At 39.2% G+C, this 20,492-nt stretch overlaps 1 protein-coding gene and 1 long non-coding RNA gene across 3 annotated transcripts in view; both read left to right on the top strand.

Moving 5' to 3' along the window:
- Window positions 1-1,595: 1,595 nt before the first annotated feature.
- hopx (HOP homeobox) lies at window positions 1,596-8,485 on the top strand. Its single transcript, XM_018679623.2, has 2 exons — window positions 1,596-1,955; window positions 8,165-8,485. The coding sequence occupies exons 1-2, from the start codon at window positions 1,809-1,811 to the stop codon at window positions 8,240-8,242; spliced, it is 225 nt and encodes a 74-aa protein (XP_018535139.1). The 5' UTR covers window positions 1,596-1,808; the 3' UTR covers window positions 8,243-8,485.
- Window positions 8,486-15,118: 6,633 nt separating this feature from the next.
- Window positions 15,119-20,492, top strand: part of LOC127142731 (uncharacterized) — an 8,228-nt gene continuing 2,854 nt past the window's right edge. Inside the window, exons 1-5 of one of the 2 annotated variants that reach the window (XR_007813720.1) lie at window positions 15,121-15,378; window positions 16,843-17,286; window positions 18,013-18,444; window positions 19,172-19,603; window positions 20,112-20,196. This is a non-coding gene — a long non-coding RNA (uncharacterized LOC127142731). Of the gene's footprint in view, window positions 15,379-16,842; window positions 17,287-18,012; window positions 18,445-19,171; window positions 19,604-20,111; window positions 20,197-20,492 lie in introns of both variants that reach the window. The other variant, XR_007813721.1, reaches the window with a different exon arrangement.

Here is a 20,492-nt window from a genome sequence, read left to right as displayed (position 1 = left end):
AATTTCTTTTCCTTTACCTCCTGCCTTATTGTTGTTTAAAATGAAAAATTATTGTAATTATCCCATGAGAATCATACAGTATGCATATGCAGTGGAATTTTTATAGCCTTGTGTTACATAATATTCCTATGTGTACTTTGGCAATTAAGTTTCCAGTGACCTTTTTTTTCGTCTTTAAGGCATCTACTCTATCTTACTAGAATTCCTATAGCTTTCTTATAATGGCTCTTGGGAGATTTAGGAATAGGTGGACACTTATATTTAATTTCTTGCCGAGCAAGAAAAGACTGAATCCACTCCCATACTTGTATGTAAATTATGGAGCTAGAGCTAGCAGGTGATCAGCATAGCTTAACATAAACATTGGGAACTGAGAGGAAACAGCTAGCCTGGCTGTGACTATGTTTTTAAAAATTAGCTTAGCGGCCTCTGAAGTTCATTTATTAACACATTTCATAGTGTTTGTTTAACCTGTTTACTAAGAGACATATAAAAGCGACAATTTTAAGTTTTTAGAAGGAATTGCGTGGTTTAATTGACTGTGAGCTAAACTCCTTCACTCTTCTAATCATAGCTTTCTAACAACTCAAGGAGCGAATGTTAGCTGAATTAGCTTGCTAGTTCATTTTAGCTGGGTCAATCACCGTCTAAAATCAAGGACTTAGGCAATTGTTTCCAAAAGTGCGAAGAATTTTAAGTAATAACCTAAATCTGCCACCATTCCTGTTGTAAACTGCAAATGTGCCGTACGAAAAATGGAACGCTTGATAAGTCGTAGCAACAGTAACTAAGGGGGTGGGCCTTCTGTCACTCGTTGCCTGGCAACTGACTATAACCTCAAGATTCCAACAAGTTAAACTTATCTTTTGTGTGTGGGTTAAAGAAAAAAGATAAAAACGTGTCAATACATGAGATTCAGAGGCGCGTGTAGGCAGGTTTTTGAACTTTGGAGGGAGTCAAGCATAGCCCTTTAAAGTCTATAGCATTTTTAAAATCTCTATCTCTCTCTCTCGCCTTTTTTTTTTTTTTTGTTTGTTTTTTTGAGAAAGCAACATAATTGCCACACCCTTTAACACTATGTCACTAAATATGTTTAGCACTGAAAAAATCTCATTCATGTACGATGTTTTTCTACAAACTAATTTTGAGCAGAAAAGGCTGTGATGTGTACAGCACAAAAATATGATAGGGTCTAATAATAAATAGATTAAATAATTTAGTGATTATGGTTCCTCTGATTTTGGCGCCTCTCAGTGGAAGTATAGAAAACAGCACAAATTTTCATCAGGATAAATTAATTTTTTCTGCAAATAAATACTTATTGTTCTTACAATTAGGAAAATGACATTAATATTTTACACACTGGGGTTTTTATTCACTGTTTGCTAGTGTGTAGTTTATCACACAAATATTCTGGGCAGAGGTTATTAGTGCCTTTTGTATTGGGTTTTGCTATGATTGTATAATACTCCCATAATATTCCTCTAAGCCTGATATTTTGTGTTCCTCCTCCTCTGGTTGTGTTTGGGGGAGGGTCTTACGGGTGGGACTGGCCTCATGACGTGCCTCTGTTGACAGTAGTAAAACCTCCACACATACACACCCACAGACACACACCGCCTCCGCCGAGCTGTCAGTGAGCCACCGCTGCCTCACGCTTCTTCATCTGCGCGTCCCTCTGCGCACCGCCGGTGCCTTCTGCTCTGCGCGTCCCAGCCAGCTGTGGTGTGGCGCACATCTCACCCGCTCCGGAGCTCCGACCAGGGCCGACGCTGAACTGTTTCAAACCCTCGGAGGAATTAAGGAATATGGCTTCTCAAGGGATGGAGTGTCTGAAGCTGTCGGAGGAACAGATTAAAGTGTTGGAGGACAGTTTCAAAGGCTGCAAGTATCCGGACGAGACGACGCTCATGTTGGTCGCTGCGGAGTGCGGACTGTCAGAGGAGGACACACTTGTGAGTAATAACTTAATATTTCAATTCCCTCTCTCTCTCTCTTATTGTCTGTGAGGTGAAAATACATTGTGTTAGATAGTCCAGGTCCTGGTCTATAGATTGACTGATGCTCAGAAGTCAAATTATTTTGTAATTAATTGTGATTTAGGCATGTTAGTAGTGATTTTATATTTAAAAAAAAAATTTCATCTCATCTACCTTTGATATTTGTACAGTCTCAGTTATTTCTATAAGGGCAGTGAGTCTCCAGTCTGACTGCAGTCTATTAGGAAGAGATATAAATCAGCACTGTGACAGATTTCCTTATTAGTTTGCTGAAAGATGTTTTTAAATACTGATTGCACAACTGTTACTCTGTTAAAAGTCTAAGTATTTGAATCCAAATGTGCTTATCTATGAAGGATGAAGGTGGGATATTCATTAAAAATGTGTCTGTAACTTAATGCTAAACAATATATCATATTTTATGTCTTTAATCTGTAAATTTAATCATCCAAAGATCAATAAGTCGTTAAGTCGTCTAGTTAAGTCTAATTTACAACTAGAGAAGTTAAAAGTATGTGGTTTTTATTCTGAAATGCAGTGGAGAACAAGTGCAGTGTTGCCCAATACTGCACTCGACTGCAGTACCAGAGTAAATGTACTTTATTACTTTACTCCTGTGCTGTTTTCAGGGGGTTTACTTCGATCTCCAGTGCTCACAATAAAAAAAAAAACATGTGAGCTAAGACTCAGGAAACTTCACTTTATGGTATCACAGCTTAGTGTTAAGAGACTTCACAAGTAACGAGGGTTATCAGTGTCATTATCAGTGTCTCAGTCAGGTGACCTCCGAGCAAATAACCACATACTGCGGCAGAGTCAAAGGCAGAAAGGATAGGTGTATAAATCTGCAGGAAAGAGGGTTTTTCTAAAAGCAAAAGATGTTTAATGTGAGCTGTCAAACCTGGAGCTGCTCCACTGACAGTGAATGCAGCAGGGTTGTGGACTGTGACAGTGCTCTGGGTGATTCTGGTCAGTATTTGTGTGAAAACGTCACCATGTGATGAAATCATCCTCATCTGAGCACAAACAAACACCGATTACAAAGGCAGCGCCCCATTGATCGTCAGTGGAGCAGCTCCAGGTTGTTTTGCATAACGAAGTCGCGTCAGAGTCGAGTTTCCTGCTGCTTTTTTTGCTCGGGGAGAGACTGTTGTTCCTTCTCTCAAACAGTGATTCATCTGTTCAGGGTGACTTGAAGTGTAAAGAGGTCGTATACATTTGGATGTGGGAAACGCTGCTTTACTGGCTTGCAGTTGATTTATAAGGAGGAAAATACTGACGCCTGTGGTTAAGAATTTGTTTGCAGTACCCAACAAATGAGTTTATTAAATGAGAAAATGAACAACAGATTAACAGATTTTAAAATCATGATCAACAGGCAAACTGTGACATTTGAATGTAAAAGTTCATTCTTGACTTTGGGAACAGTAGTTAAACAAAATAATCTTGACTCAAGGTCCATTGTCTAGCATTTTCTGGAGCTTTCAACCACATCCTCATCAGCAGAAGGACTTAGTATAAAGCTGTATTCATAAAAACAAACAAGACTTTGCTGAAAAATGATAACAGATCCCTGTTATTTAAACAGTCCCGACAACTTTTACCAAGATGGAGACGGACATTCAGTCTCTGACATCAAGAAATCGAAGGGCATAGCTCAGGATGTAAATATCACTGAGTCAAAAAGCAAACAACAAAAAGACACATTAAAAGTACTGCTATTCTATAAAGGAATGCTATTTACTCGCTCATTTTTAATTGTCTAGTCGATGATGAGCTTATAAATGAGCTTACATCAGTTTTTTTAGCACAAAAACTTTTGAAGTACTCATTAAGTGGAGTAAGATTTAAGGATGTTGTTACAGTCAGCGATTAAATAGAAAAAGTGTCATTTAATTACATAAAACATCACATTATTCCTCAGGTATTCCATCTCTATCAGCCCTCCTCTCCCACATGTGAGCACTCCCACCACCATCCCTCTATCTGAGGAATGTCTTTGGCCCTACTGTAAAGTCTGTGCAACTGTCACATCAGGATCCAGATGTGAAGCTTCAGAGGGCCGATAGCAACGACTGAAGCTATGCAGGCACCTCCAGTAGCATTCCTCTGATAGATAGGTCACTGTAAATCACTCTGAAAATTAGTTTTAGCTCTGCAAGTGTAAAAGGGTGAGGTGTCTCATTTGGGAATAAAAATAGTCAGTTGTTATTCCAGTTCAGGATTTGGCAGGCAAACAACATGAATGTTTGCTTAGCTGTACTCAGTGGGAGGTAAAGTGCTGTATACATGTAAATTCTCTCATTTGGGTTGACGTAACATCACAGGCAAATTTCTGCTCGTGTTTGTGCTTGTGAGGCTGACAGGTACGTTGAGGTTGGCGGAGAGACAGAGCTCTCACATGGCGCCGAACATGAGTCCTTTGGCAAATGTTTCACCAGTCGATAACTTGTACATGTCACCGGTTTTCCCGCTCCGACTCCACAAACCAGTTCCTCCAGATTTCTCGGGGTTGCAGTTACACCTGCACCAAAAAAAATCTGAAACATGTTTCATCCTGATTTGCAAAACAGGTGCATCATGTAGTTTCTGTTTATTCAGAAAAGAAGAGACTGTCGGCTTTGTGGGAATTAGCTGCATTTTCATGTCTTAAAATGATAGTTAATTGAAAATCTTAAGGTTTAAGTCTAAAAAAGACGCTAGCTAACATCATAATCAGCAGAGAAAATAATCATTAGTTGCAATCGTATTGGAAGAACCTAAAAATACGCTTTTGGTTGGGTTCTTATGCAGACAACGTAAATAGTTATACTGACTTAAACCCATCAGTTATATCAGATGAGTGTAAGGTTGACGACTTCTGTGTAAGGACCTGAAACTCTGCTTCTCTGAAGAAGGGGGTTATGGGTAATCGAAGGTTGCAGAGGCTTGCCCAAATCTCAACACGTGTCAAACACGCTGATTATTCATCCAACTCTTGTCAGGATTTGGGTTTGTAGACGAGTTTTATATGAGAAAATCCAAAGTCCTCACTCGGCACAAAAATGCGTTCTAAAGTTAGCTGACGCTAACTACCTAGTGAGTCGAACCAAATGGGTATCTTCAACCTGGCAGTTGTGAGCAGATTTATGGCCTGTGTTTCATCCTGGCAACAAGCAACGTAACTTGTAAGGACACCGACTTGATTTAGTTAACTACTGCTAACTACCATCGCTGCCAAGCCCTCGTCTTCACTCTGTCATTACTGTGACAGCAGAAGTGTTTCATTATTTAGCTCTCTGCCCACTGAGGTTTATATTCAGCTTGAGGCTATGAAAAATGTTTGTTGAACTAAAACTGCACTATCCTGCCTCCCATCTCCTCCTCCGGTGTTATTATTAGTTGTATGAGAAACCAGGGCTGACCTGACAGGGAAGTCCAGTCCAGGCAGGGTGAGGTAAAGGTCTGGCCTGGTGATCAAAAGACCTCACTTCATTCCTGGCTGATATTTCTATTCATGGTTTCTTTCTTCTTCCTGCCACACCTCCTGTTGGATTCTTAACAAGCTCTCATTGGAGAAGGTTTAGCTGAAGAAACGTGCCCCGGCTACCACTCCCTGTTTCACATTAACAGCATTTACAGTGTGCTTCGGCATGTTTGAGCTCCTTTCACACATTTTATTTGTTTTCAGTGCAGCAGAGTCCAGTGCTTTCAAGGTAGAGTCAAGCTTGAAAGACTTTGTTATGTAATAGTCAAAGGGAATAAAATGACACAAGCACCATTGTATGGGTCAGGAGGATTATAAATCTGGACATTATTGTTGAGAAATGGCATGTGTGTGATGCTTTTACAAGACATTGAAAGACATCCTTTGTCCTTGGAGAAAGAAACAAACAAGTACAAAACAGACTTCCATTCAAAACCTGGTAGAGGAAATGGCATTTTTAAAGACTAAACCTTAGTTTTCTCCAGTTGAGAAATATTTAAAATCAATGTCCTCATGAAATCTTAAAACAGAGTGCAGCATTATAACCGCCAAGTTCAGAGAGTGGTTCTTGAATTGATTTGGTCTCTGCATTTCTAAGTGCAAATCCAGGCAAGTCCAAATGGGAATCTCATGTGTTTTCAGTGCTAGATGTGGAAATCGTCCCTCTTGCCAGGCGAATGTCTCACATCCAGTTAGGGGTCTCGTGTCGAATCCCTCCCTTTCCCCCCTTATCGAGATGATGTCAGCATTGTTGTGGATCCCTTGACGACCACGAAACCGGCCAAAACAGCAATGCGGTGGGTCACGGGAGTGTGTCGCAGCACTCAATGTAGTCATCATCTGGTCAGAGGTTCAGCGTAGCGGCAGTCATTAGCTGAGTGGTCAGAGTGCAGACAGGCAACAAGATCCAGAGAAACAGGTCCCGTCAGTGCCAGCATTCTCTGTTCAAATTAGATGGAAACATTCGCTTTCTGCGGTTTCCCTGATACAACTTAAGCCTCGGGGTCACCGCTGTGTCTGCATGAGTCAGCGACTACGTTTACATGCACCAAGAAATGTGACTGCAATGTGATTATGAAGATAATGAGAGTCAGAAAGGAAAACAGCTGCAGTTTGTGGATCTCAGTTAATCATAGCTGTTATATTTTAGGGTGTCTGTATTGATGATTGTACTCAGAAAGAACAAAACAAAAAAGTTATAACAGCTGCCGATAATTACCTTCAACACAGTCCATCTTGAAACCTTGTCATTATTTAATTCTGCATAAAGTTGCTGTTTTAGATGACAAAACAAAACTCTCACTCGTCCTATAAATCTTTTTGTAGCATTCTTTCATTCATGCTTTTTGTAGTATGTTAACATTTAGGTAATGTGCTAATGTTATTATGCTAATGCTAGCGTGCTAAAAAGCTAAAAGTTACACATTAACTGTCAGCATAGGTTACATTCAGTAGCTGTAATCATGGATGTCAGCATGCTAATGTTAGCATACTGCAAAGCTATGTTACATACTAAATGTCAGCACATTTTACATTCAGTAGCTGTAGTCATGGATGTTAACATGCTAGTGTTAGCATGTTATAAAGCTAAATGTTACACACTAAACATTTAGTTTGCATATGTTACATTCAGTAGCTGTTAACATGCTAATGTTAGCATGCTGAAAAGCTCAGTGTTACACACTAAATGTCGGCATGTTACATTCAGTAACTGTTAACATGGATGTTAACATGCTAATGTTAGCATGCCATAAAGCTAAATGTTACACACTGTCAGCATATGTTATATTCAACAGCAGTAATCATAGTGTTATGCTAACTTTAGCCATTAAGCCCTTAGCATGCTCACAGGATAGTATGTTAGATTAGTGTGTAGCATGTAGCTTGTTAGCTTGCTAACAGTAGTAATGTTAACATGAAAAGTTAATAAGCCCCAAGTTCACTGCTGGTGTTTTGAAACGGGATAAAAATTTGCAGATTTTTGGAACAAAAAGAAAACATTTTGTTGCAACATTTTACTTCCTCATTAATTGTCATTTTGTTTGTGTAAGGATTCAGTGTCAGGAACTTTATGCTAAGCTAACAGCTGCTCATTGCACAGACGTGAAATTAGATTTTAATTAGATTTTATTTAACTCTCAGAAAGAAAGCTAAAACTGTACACACTCCAAATGTTAAACTGCTCCTCCTTATAAACAGACGTTCACGGCAGTAATATTAAACACAAGACTACACAAACCTGTTCTGTGCAGTGACAACTTTAATAGACACCAGTCAAAATATTTACCATGTATTTTAACCCATGTTATGGTCTCAATAACTACAGCACCTGTGAACAGGACTATTAGGTTTCCTATTTAAGACTAGATAAGTTGCACTCCAGTTACTGTCGACGTGTAAATGTAGCCGGTGGCCCGAGGATGAGAAAAGTACAACAATGCATTTGGAGACCTCAATATGTTGTTCAGATCAATCTTGACAGTACCAGAACTCCACCTGTGTAACTTCTCAGGAATATTCATGTCATGACTGTATATTTTGTCAGCCGAACCGGTTACCTCATCGCTCTCGTGTTTCAAGTCTCTGCAGGAGTTTGTACCAAATGTGCATGTGTGCCTTGTTTCTGCACAAAACCTCCTGTTACCTGATGATTTTAACCCCCTCCCTTTGTCTCTCTTTGTTTATTTGTTTCCTCCAGAAATGGTTCAAGCAGCGTAACGCACAGTGGCGGCAGTCGGAGGGTCTTCCAGCCAAACTGGGCTCGGTGTTGGACTGAGACTTCCCGACCACCTTCTGGATGCCCTGAAGTTCTGTGCCGACCTTGTTTCTCCTGGAAAAGCTGTCCTCCCACCCTCCCTCCCTCCTCCTCATACACGTCCCCTCTCCATGTGTCATATCTCTCTTTTTGTATCTATGAAGCTGTTTTTAACTTACGGAATGTGAAGGTGTTTTGTGTGTGTTATTGCCAATCATAACCGCCATGTTTACAGAAATAAACATATTGTTATTATAAGTTAAACTGACTTGAGCGTGCATCATTGAGGCTGCTGTACATCTGGGGTTCAAATGCACAGAGGAAGCCGAGTTACACAATGGTGGGATGAAGTTAAACAAGGGTGGGGGTCGTGCTTTTGTTTTCAGGCTTTGTTTACATGTATGTCTGTCAGCAGGGAGCAGAGCTGGACGCCGAGCTGTTCACAGGACTATAAAAGATGTAAGGAAGCGTTGGGATTACAATAGATGCTGCTGGAATCTGCTGCCGCTGTCCAGGAACTTCCAGAGACAAAAATCTGGAACGTTTCCAGTTGTAGAGAGAGGGGAGAGGGGAGGAGAGACGGAGGGGGAGGCATGTGAGCTGACTGAACTGAATGGTATCATGGGCTAAACAAATGGCAGGTGATGTCATTTCATTGTCCCCATTTTCCCTGTGACAGAGCACTGTAAAAAAATAGGATGTGATCTCACCAGAAAGTTCGAGACTACTTTAAAGGATAAGGCTGGAAATAAAGCTACATTTCTCTTATCAACTTGTCAATAAATCCCACAAGAGGACAAGTTAATTCTACTAACTAACCACATTTACCATCCCCGCTGCCAGAAATACATACTACAGAAACAAATGTGTCTTAATCCACAGCTGAAAATAGTCCCTAACAAATGCTCTGTTTCTTCCAGTTTAGAAATATTTGCTAAGAACTACACTGTCTGACGATGTTAGGGAATTATTGAGCCTATTTAAAATAATTACATATGTCTAACTCGTTTTAAAGATTACATCTCATAAAGAACAATGTTGTGTAAAATCAAAGACAGTGTAGCAATACTGAAGACAAATTAATGTGTGCTGTTATTTGTCTTTTCATGAGATTTATTACCATAACAATTCATTGCCAGTCTGATTGTGCAGTTGTCCAGTCCCAGTGAGTTTATTTTATTTTTTGGGTTGTTGATACTTTTGTCTGTTTCTTAAGGGCTTTCTTGAATTACTGTGCCTATGTGAATTGAGAAATGGCATGTTTAAGTATTGCTTTGTGTATTTCTATACAAATCAGGAGTAAAATGTAAAGGATTATCTCCCCAAACATGCACTTTTCAGTGTGTTTTTTGAGATTGAAAGTTTATTCTTGACTTTTTTTGTAGTTGTCATTACAAAGTTTAATTTTATGTCATCACAAAAAAAGTACAAAAAGTCCCTAAAATGCTCCAAAAAAAAAAACAAAAAAACATTTCAATTGAAAATTTCCAATTCCAAGTCAACTGGGCAAACTCTATCTGCGGATGAAGATCATGTGATGGAGTTGAAAGCTCCTCGATCGGCCACGGAGCGGAGATATATAGGATAAGGTCAGTTGTGTTATTCCTGCTGATAACCAGCTACATTTACATGGCGTGATACAGTGTGAAATGATTCAGCTATGATGGATTTTTAATTTCAGCGACCTTTCAGAAACAGAGTGAGCTTCTTTCTTGAGCTGCCATTTTGTGCACAGATCCAGTCAAGACAAGGAAACACAGAGATCGGTTCCTAAACCTACATGAGCAGGAGAGAAACCAGATTGAAGTTCAGCTACAGGAGAGGTGAGAGGTGGAATATTACTGCCACCATGAGAGGAAAAAGCTTAGTTCGAAAGCTCAAATTATTGATTCATGTTATTTATTTACTTAGGATCTCATTAAACCACAAAACGTTTTTGGTATTTAGTTATAATGAGAAACAGATGATTTGATTTTGTGTTACGGAAAAGTTTCTGGTTAAACTGAGCAATTTAGTATGTATAACAGCAAGAAAAATAGGTCATTGTAATGGGAAAATGCACTCAAAACAATAAGATTGTCCCTTATTAATGAGAAACTGAGCTAATTATCTGTAGTTATGGCAGCAGCAATGCACAGCAGTTGCATATACAGCTAATAAGAGCTGCAGAAACTGGACAACCCACTGCAGAAGCCGAGTTTCTGGTTCTAATGAGCTTGTAAAACTATTAACAGCATAAACAGAGTAGCAGCGTGTTGCCTTTATAAAGTTAAAATATCTGTTGCTGCACAAGTTGTGCTGCCGAGGAATGAAAATGTGTCCTGAAGTCAGACAAAACTGGAGCAAGAAGAGAGTGAGAGGGGACACAGCTGCTCATTTTTCTCTGTCTTTCTCTGTTTGTGAGTGAAGACACTGAAGAAGGTGGAGAAAGAAAGAGAGAGAGAGAGAGGATGGGGTTTCCTACCAAAGAGCCGCGAGAGAAAACACTGTGATTGTGGGAAACTGTCTGCACAACCAGCTCCACAGAAACCAACACCGACCCAACAGGTAGTTCAACTGCTCATAAAACACAGCGCTGCGTTTTACAGGCCGCTGTCACAGGCATCAGCTGCACACACACACATTCATAAAGTATGAACACATTAGCATTAATATTCATATTTACTCATGTTTTCTTCCTTGATTTTTAACTTTTAAGTCAATTTTACCTCCCGTCCTCTCACAGGATTTTTCTGTTTCCTCATGAGGACATTTGATCCTCTTTAGGTACAGAAATACAAAAACACACATATACACACACATTGTGGTGGTGGTGTCTGTTTCCTGAGCCAGGGGGTGTTTTCCTCTGTTCATCTGAGTGTGAAAAAAACAAGAGTGACACCCACTAAAGAAAAACAAGCACACACACAGAGAGAGAGAGTTGCTTAAATCCCATACAGGATTTCCCAAACCCTGTCCTTTCCCTGTTTGCTCATAAATCACAATTTAATCTTATAGTCTGAGTTGCTTAACACTGTGAATTAGTTGGCTTGCTTTTTGTTTATTTTTCTTTATTTTCTTGCCTCCTAAAGTATAAAAACAATCATGGTAGTGTAAATCTGCTGCAGCTAAAATGGTTATGGATTAGCTTTTGAAACTTTCCTCTTTGACCTGCTTTGTTTCAAAACAGAGATTTCAAGACGGTCCTATTTACAATTTCAGCTATGGAGGCAAAAGAACAAATTGCATTGCATTCTGGGTTGTTGCTGCCATGTTGTTGTTCACGCAGAACCAAAACGTAAGAACAGATGATAACAAGTAACGAGGACAAAGGCGCTAAAGAATGTCGATCAAAGAGAAAAAAAAAAAAACACAAATGAACCGTGAGAAAAAGATATAGAAACAGAGAGAAACTACATTCAGTAGTAACAAGGTCTTATGTGCTGTGACTGCGACAGCAACTGCGAAAATGCCAGTTAGCGTTTGGCTAATTTTACCCATTTGCATGTCCAATACATAGAAGTTGATGGATGAAAAAAAAATGTCAGGGAACACGAGCATTTATAGCTTCTCTGAACATTTAGATATTTTTCTAGATGTATATTTAAGACTCTCGGGTGATAACTTATCCAAAGTGACTTTACAGTTGAGTTAAAAAGCAATTAAAAATGATTAACTAAAGGGTCAGAGGTCACAGAGCCATGATGGTGCAACAAACGTTCCTCCTCTACTTCACTGATCATGTATGACGAAGAAAACATGCCTCTGCTCTGCCTGGCTGTTTCTGCCCGTCCTCGAGTCACTCCAGTGAAAGGATGATCTGAGTGTCTGATGTTTCGCCATAAGAGCAGATGAGCGTGTGTGCAGAATTTGAATGGAGTCTGGTTTTGTCTGTTGCTAAGAAAACTCTGCAGGGCTGCGAGGAATCTGTCGTTTAGAAGCTGCCAGGCTCGGCCTGCAGTCACTTTCTGCACCCTGACTTTCTGTTCCACCTAATGTGACACTGATCTGATCATTTCATCACTGCCCCTTTAAACTGTGTTAGCTTACTGGCTTCTCACTGAGTCATCCGCTGTGGTTTGTTGACTTTTAGTCTCTGCACCTGTGACTTTTCTGTTTGTCTTTTTTGTATTTTTTTTACCTTTTTTGATGTGACTTCACATCCTGCCTAAAGTAAACAACAGTAACAGCACAGTCGCACATTCCAGCTTTAAACTACGTCGCAAGTGAAGCAGAGGCAGATGATCTTGAATCCTGAACCTATTAGGAATGCAGTATTTACATATGCTATTAATAAGCAAGCTTACAAAAGAGCTGTTGACATGATCCATCCATAAGTACGCCCCCTGATTTCATTATAACACCAGCACCACTCCCAAATCCAAAAACACAGCTAAGAGCTGACACTCAAAACATGACCTGAAAAAGTATAAAACATACATCACACGCTAACGTTAATCTCTCAGGTTTGGAGCATTAATTGATGCTGGACACATTAGAGAAGTGATTATTGATCAGGTGTCTTTATGAAAATGACGATCTCAGTTGTTTTAGGCCAAATTTTGACTCAGCAGGCATCAGCTATCGAACCTGCACTGATCTGATTTGAAGTCTTCATGAATTTAAATCCTTGTTTCACCTGGAGTGAAAGGCACCATATTCCTCTGAAGGAAACATTTTAACATCCCATTAAAACACCTCTCAATAATCTCTGGGCTTCTTTACTCCTCTGCTGAAAAGTTGTGTGTTTCTGCTGTTTTGGACCATTTAAACAAGCGAATAAACTGAAGTGAAACCATATTAATGTTATTGTTTTGCTTCATCTTATGCTGCATAAACGGTGGCTAATTAAGTAAACACTGACTGTGCAGAATCAAGTCCAGTCTAACAGATTTACTGGTCCAACTGGTCTTAGTCCAAAACCACTGCAGCATCAGACTGCAGTGGTTTTCAGAGTGCTGCTGCTGCAGTCAGTCTCTCACTGCTCAGGGAATATTTACCAACGCGTTTTTGTTTGGAGAGAGTTCCTGTGACTCCACCCTGACAGAGTTACATCATACAGATGAAAAATTACACCAGAGATAATTTAACTCTCAAACACTGAGCTATTTGTGAGATGGATTATTTTCCTGTCTGCAGCAATCTGATGAGAGCAGGTCTCAGTTTATTGATGATGGCACGAGAATGAACTCATTTAACCATTTCCTGTGTTTAGCAGAAGGTGTGGGGTGACTGCACACAACATCCTGTGTGGGGCTGTTGGCACAAAACCCATATGAAAAAAAACAAAACACCAAGGCAGCAAGGCAAAGCAAGACGCAGAGAACTTAACGGCTGAGTGCAACGATCCATACTGTAACATATCTAGAAATAACCTGTCATCTGCATGGGTGTGGATGCAACAAAACAAACAACAGTAGTAAACAGCTGTTGATGCAAACATTGGCTACACAGCGATAGATAAAATTTAATCACTTGTCAGTATCAGAAAATAGTAAAAAAAATTCCAATCATGTCGCTAGGGCCCAAGATGACGTCTTAAAGTTGTTTATTTTATCCAACCAACAGTCCAAACCAGGAGGCATTAAATCTACAGTGATATAAAACAAAAAGAAGAAGCAAATCGTAACATTTGAGGAGCTGGAACTAGAGAATATCTAATCTTTTTTGCTTGACAAATGACTTTAATTATCAAAATGGATCAATGTTTTTACAAGTGGATTTTGTTTGTTGCTTGTTTAGGTCAAAACTCTTCTTCATCGTTTTTTTATTTCCATTTTGTTTGTCCCCATAGCCCCACGATAGCAGCAGGCTAATCCCAGATTAGTCTCCCAGCGGGACCTGGGTTCACTCTCTTTTGATGTCTGGCTGGCCTCTGTCTGGAGCTGGTGCCACAAACCTGTGCTGATCTGCAGCCCACGCCGGCTGCCGCTGCCTGCAGGGCTCCAAACTGAATTACAGCAAAGAGCCTCCACCTCTGAACACATCGACTGTGACCAGGTTTTCTGTAAAAGCAGCATAAGTGGGATTACAGTGGATTTCCAAACTCAAGCCTCAGCACCCTTTGTCAATTAGATTAAGATACTTTAAACAAGTCATGACCTCTACAGGGAGAAGGGGAAACTTCTAAATGGTTTTGTCTGAGACACAAACTGTAGAAAAATCAGTACATTGAAAAGGATTCATACACACATGGTTGTGATATAAACACTAAATCCAGCTCAAGCTGCAAAGGAAAAATCATGCTGCAGATCTTAGAGTGGGAGATGTGCCTTTTATTCCTGACATTACTCACTTTCTCTGCTCTGATTCAAACCAGCAATCTTTCATAAGTCAGTTTCATAAATCATAATATCGCAATCCAAAACTAACTTATTCAAGATTTCATGCACATGGTAATGATATCAACAGGCAGCCCACAGGAGTGCAGAGAAACAGACGTTTGGATTGTTCTCAGACACATTTCCCTACAAAGATATTAACTGAGTTTAAGATATTAACTCAGTTTTACATATTTGACACTTTTCAAATTTCACTGTCTTTGCTCATCTTGATTTTTTCTTTCATTTGTACAGTTTTCTTTAGCATTTTAATGCATTTTGCAAATGATCTAAATAAAGAGTTGTAGTTAAATTAGTTAAAGAGTCTAATAAAGTACTTTTCCTTTTTTTAAGGATCCAGGTGATAACTGGTAGACTGTTCTTTATCTGCTGCGTTGCACAGATTTATTAACCTTTTGAGGTACGTTTGGATTTTACTCATTAATATACCGTCTGGTTAAGATTCTGAATCAAAAGGCAGTCCACATTTATTATCCATGGATGTATTTTTATTATTATTATTAGTAGTAGTAGTTGTATTATACATCCATGTCCACACCTTATTGGTATCCTTCTTTCCCGTGGATTTATTAGAAGACCAATCAGATGCGGTTGCTGGGCGGAACAGAATCAACTGACGAATTGGCATTGGCAACGTCACGTGTCGTCATCAGTCATGACTTCCTGTGCGGAGCGTAGAGAGGTACAGATTAAAACCAACGCCTGAGGCCTTGGCTCGGTTTGTTAGTGGAGTGAGAACACTTAATCACCGAAGAAACCTGGGTGCTAAAACAACCTTTGCAGCTTTTTTGTCCGACGCAAGTGGGGCTGGACGCTGAACATACCCGCGGCATGAAGGTAAAGCCAAGGAGCGAACTAGCTAGCGGCTAGCGTTAGCGGCGTGCGTTAGCAATAGCCTTCTCTTTTAGAGACATTTTTGACCTTATTCCCGTTTCAGTCATTTGTATCGTGTGGGTAAAAGTGTGTTTGTGTTTCTGAGGCGTCCCCGACACGAGTTGTGGACGCTCAGCGTGAACGGATGAAAAAAATAAGAGCTCTTGATGTCTGTTTAAATGCCCTGTTGTATTTGTTTACGGTCACTTAATAACATTGCACCTCTTTGTAACTTCTTGTTCCATCCTGGTCATTGTAACTCACTTTATAGCGGTCTATCATGTCATTGTCATCGTTGTGTGTCTGTTTGTGGTCATATTGTATTATATTGTGTCTGTACCTGGCTGCTGTACACCTGGATGTTAGCGATAACATTAGCCGCGAGCGTTAGCATTAGCCCTATCGTTTAATGGTGATTTGGGGTTTTGTAGTCGTTTTTATTTATCTGGGTTAAAGTGTGTTTGTGTTTCTATGACTGTAGCGTCCCTGACATGAGTTGTGGGCAACGTGCTGAGTCACTATAACCATTTAGTTGTCTGTTTGTCGGATTACTGTGTCATTTCGATCATTTTGTGTCCGTTTGTGGTCTTATTGCATCATTTTGCGTATTTACCTGGCTATTTTACATGTATTTATGCTTCTTTGTCTCTTTGTGGTCGTTCTTATTGCATCTCTAGCTTTTTTGTTTCGTTGTGACTGGTTTGCGTCTCAGTTTTTTGTTTGTCATTTTTGCTTGTCTCTGTAGATTTGGGACAGTCATCTGTCCATAGCTATCTACTGACCCAGTGAGAAATTCTGGTTGTGGTGTCTTAATACTTGATTGAGCTCAGTTAAATGTTAAATTCAAGCTTGAAAACTAAATTTTAACTCTGTGTTCATCCACAAGTTTGAGCTTCAAACATTTTAGTTACTGTTGTTGTTGGTTCTTGAGGACGTGACGCTTTTTCTTGTCATATGTGACAGTACACAATACAAACCTCTAATGTTGGAGAATGTTCTGTTTCAGCTACAATGATTCATATCTATTGGGGTGTGATAATACTCTAGATACACAATATTAGCTCCACGAGAACAAGGCGAGATTCTAACACTATTCTTAATAAAACTCTGAAATGTCTACATATGGGTTTCTAGCTTCTAACTGAGGCTGAACTGGAGAAGTAACATGATTGCTTCAGTGATTAGTTGATAGACACACAATTAATATTCATTTGACTTTTTCCCAAATATTTGTTGTTGTTGGTTCTTCAGGAGGTGATGACAGTCAACTGTTGATTTTCTGAAGCAGCCTCTAATGTTTGTTAAATGTTGTGGTTCACCTGTAATGTTGAATATTTCTCTGTGTGTTCATGGTTAAACTGTTGATGAGGAATAGGTAGTAGAGTATTGATCATTTTCCTTTGTATGTTTCTCTTTGATTTCCTCCAGGTGTCATCACTTCATCCACGACTTCGTCCATGATCGCAGAGACATGGTCCATGATCGGAGAGACATTGTTGAGGATGAGGGAGACATCGTCCACGATCAGAGACGTCGTCTGTGATCACAGAGACCTTGTCAAAGATGAGAGAGACGTTGTCCATGATCAGAGACATTGTCCCATGCTTCGTAGAGACCTTGCGATAGAATCGGCGGAGACGGGGGTCACCGATTTGACGGCACTGCCCGCGATCATGGAGACATTGTCAATGGTCAAAGAGACAGCGTCTAGGATCTCAGAGACATCGTCCACGATCACAAAGACATTGTCCATGATCACAGAGACTTTGTCCATAATCTCAGAGACATTGTCCGCGATCACAGAGACGTAGTCCACGATCAGAGTCTTCATACAGTGAAGAAGTTCTTCAAGACCAGGACAGAGGCCTCCAGGTAATTAACAAACAGCTTTACATCAACTGTCCAACACAGAACACTGACATTAAACTGTTTATGTTCAGTATTCAGTTTATCAGAAAAGTGTTATAATAGAAGTAATCTGCTATATAAAAAATAATGTTTAGTAATCTGTATCATTTGAAGTAATAGTAAAGTAATTAAGCAAAAAGTAAGATGTAATAGTCAAACTAATCTGTTACTAGCTGTGGTTTGCAACAGTAATCTGTGAATATAAAAGTAATATGTGATAAGAAAAGTAATATGTAATGGTAAAAGCAATCTAATATTAGACGTAACAGTAAAAGTAATCTGTGATATAAAAGCAATGCAGAAGTAATAGTAATCCACAATAGATGTGAAAATGTCAAATGTTATTGTTAAGGATCAGTCAAAAGGGGATTGAAAAATATCTTAACTTCAGTTTGATTGTGCATGATCAGAAATTCTTAATTATGTTGTGTTGTGCTGTGCATGTGCTAGACACACTAGACTACACTGTACAAAACAATATCAAGTCTACAAATAAAATATTGGAGTGAGTTGTTCATTAATGGGTTAATTTTAACGGTTGGTCAAAGGGTGATTTTAAAAATATCTTTAACAATCAGTTCAACACTTATTTATGTATTTGTCTGTGTTTTCATGGTTAGTGTTGATGAAGAATAGGTAGTAGAGTATTTGATCATTTTCCTTTGTATGTTTCTCCTTGATTTCCTCCAGGTGTCACCACTTCGTCCATGATCACAGAGACATGGTCCATGATCGGTGAGACATTGTTGAGGATGAGGGAGACATCGTCCACGATCAGAGACGTCGTCTATGATCGCAGAGACCTTGTCAAAGACGAGAGAGACGTTGTCCATGATCAGAGACATTGTCCCATGCTTCGTAGAGACCTTGCGATAGAATCGGCGGAGACGGGGGTCACCGATTTGACGGCACTGCCCGCGATCATGAAGACATTGTCAATGGTCAAAGAGACAGCGTCTAGGATCTCAGAGACATCGTCCACGATCACAAAGACATTGTCCATGATCACAGAGACTTTGTCCATAATCTCAGAGACATTGTCCGCGATCACAGAGACGTAGTCCACGATCAGAGTCTTCATACAGTGAAGAAGTTCTTCGAGACCAGGACAGAGGCCTCCAGGTAATTAACAAACCGCTTTACATCAACTGTCCAACACAGAGCACTGACATTAAGAGGTTTATGTTCAGTATTCAGTTTATCAGAAAAGTGTTATAGTAGAAGTAATCTGCTATATAAAAAATAATGTTTAGTAATCTGTATCAATAGAAGTAATAGTAAAGTAATTAAGCTAAAAGTAAGATGGAATAGTCAAAGTAATCTGTTACTAGCTGTGGTTTGCAACAGTAATCTGTGAATATAAAAGTAATATGTGATAAGAAAAGTAATATGTAATGGTAAAAGTAATCCAATATTAGAGGTAACAGTAAAAGTAATCTGTGATATAAAAGCAATGCAGAAGTAATAGTAATCCACAACAGATGTGAAAATGTCAAATGTTATTGTTAAGGATCAGTCAAAAGGGGATTGAAAAAATATTTTAACTTCAGTTTGATTGTGCATGATCAGAAATTCTTAATTATGTTGTGTTGTGCTGTGTATGTGCTAGACACACTAGACTACACTGTACAAAACAATATCAAGTCTACAAATAAAATATTGGAGTGAGTTGTTCATTAGTGTGTTAATTTTAACGGCTGGTCAAAGGGTGATTTTAAAAATATCTTTAACAATCAGTTCTACACTTATTTATGTATTTGTCTGTGTTTTCATGGTTAGTGTTGATGAAGAATAGGTAGTAGAGTATTTGATCATTTTCCTTTGTATGTTTCTCCTTGATTTCCTCCAGGTGTCACCACTTCGTCCATGATCGCAGAGACATGGTCCATGATCGGAGAGACATTGGTGAGGATGAGGGAGACATCGTCCACGATCAGAGACGTCGTCTATGATCGCAGAGACCTTGTCAAAGACGAGAGAGACGTTGTCCATGATCAGAGACATTGTCCCATGCTTCGTAGAGACCTTGCGATAGAATCGGCGGAGACGGGGGTCACCGATTTGAAGGCATTGCCCGCGATCATGAAGACATTGTCAATGGTCAAAGAGACAGCGTCTAGGATCTCAGAGACATCGTCCACGATCACAAAGACATTGTCCATGATCACAGAGACTTTGTCCATAATCTCAGAGACATTGTCCGTGATCACAGAGACGGAGTCCACGATCAGAGTCTTCATACAGCAAAGAAGTTCTTCGAGACCAGGACAGAGGCCTCCAGGTGATTCACAGCTTTTCATCAAATGTCCAACACAGAGCACGGACATTAAACTGTTTATGTTCAGTATTCAGATTATCAGAAAAGTGTTATAGTAGAAGTAATCTGCTATATAAAAAATAATGTTTAGTAATCTGTATCAATAGAAGTAATGTTAAAGTAATTAAGCAATAAGTAACATGTAATAGTCAAAGTAATCTGTTACTAGCTGTAGTTTGCAACAGTAATCTGTAAATATAGATGTCTTATGTGATAAGAAAAGTAATATGTAATGGTAAAAGTAGACACACTAGACTACACTGTACAAAACAATATCAAGTCTACAAATAAAATATTGGAGGGGGTGTTCATTAGTGTGTTCATTTTAATGGTTGGTCAAAGGGTGATTTTAAAAATATCTTTACAGTGTATAACAGTTATGTTTTCATGGTTAAACTGTTGATGAGGGAGAGGCAGTAGTGTATTGATAATTTTCATTTGTATGTTTCTCTTTGATTTCCTGCCGGTTAAGTCGACAATCACATCGTCCATGATCACAGAGAGTCTTCGTACAATTAAGAAATTCTTTGAGACCAGGACAGACCAGAGGCCTCCAGGTAATTAACAACTTTACATCTAGTAAGGCATCAAAAATCGTCAGTAAATGTCATAGTAGTCAAGCATCAAAAATGTGTCAAAACATTTCATAGTATAGTAGGTAAAAGGTGTCAAAAACCCACCAAAAAATGTCATAGTATAGTAATAGTATAGTAAGGTATCAAAAACCACCAAAAAATGTCATAGTATAGTAAGGCATGAAAAAATGGTCAAAAAAATGTCATAGTATAGTAAGGTGTCAAAAAATGGTCAAAAAATGTCATAGTATAGTAAGGTGTCAAAAACCACCAAAAAA

Source organism: Lates calcarifer, linkage group LG8 (assembly GCF_001640805.2).
Source record: "Lates calcarifer isolate ASB-BC8 linkage group LG8, TLL_Latcal_v3, whole genome shotgun sequence".
Taxonomy (NCBI): Eukaryota; Metazoa; Chordata; class Actinopteri; family Centropomidae; genus Lates; species Lates calcarifer.
Note: the sequence above shows the minus strand (reverse complement) of the source record. Positions and strands in the feature narration are given on the sequence as shown.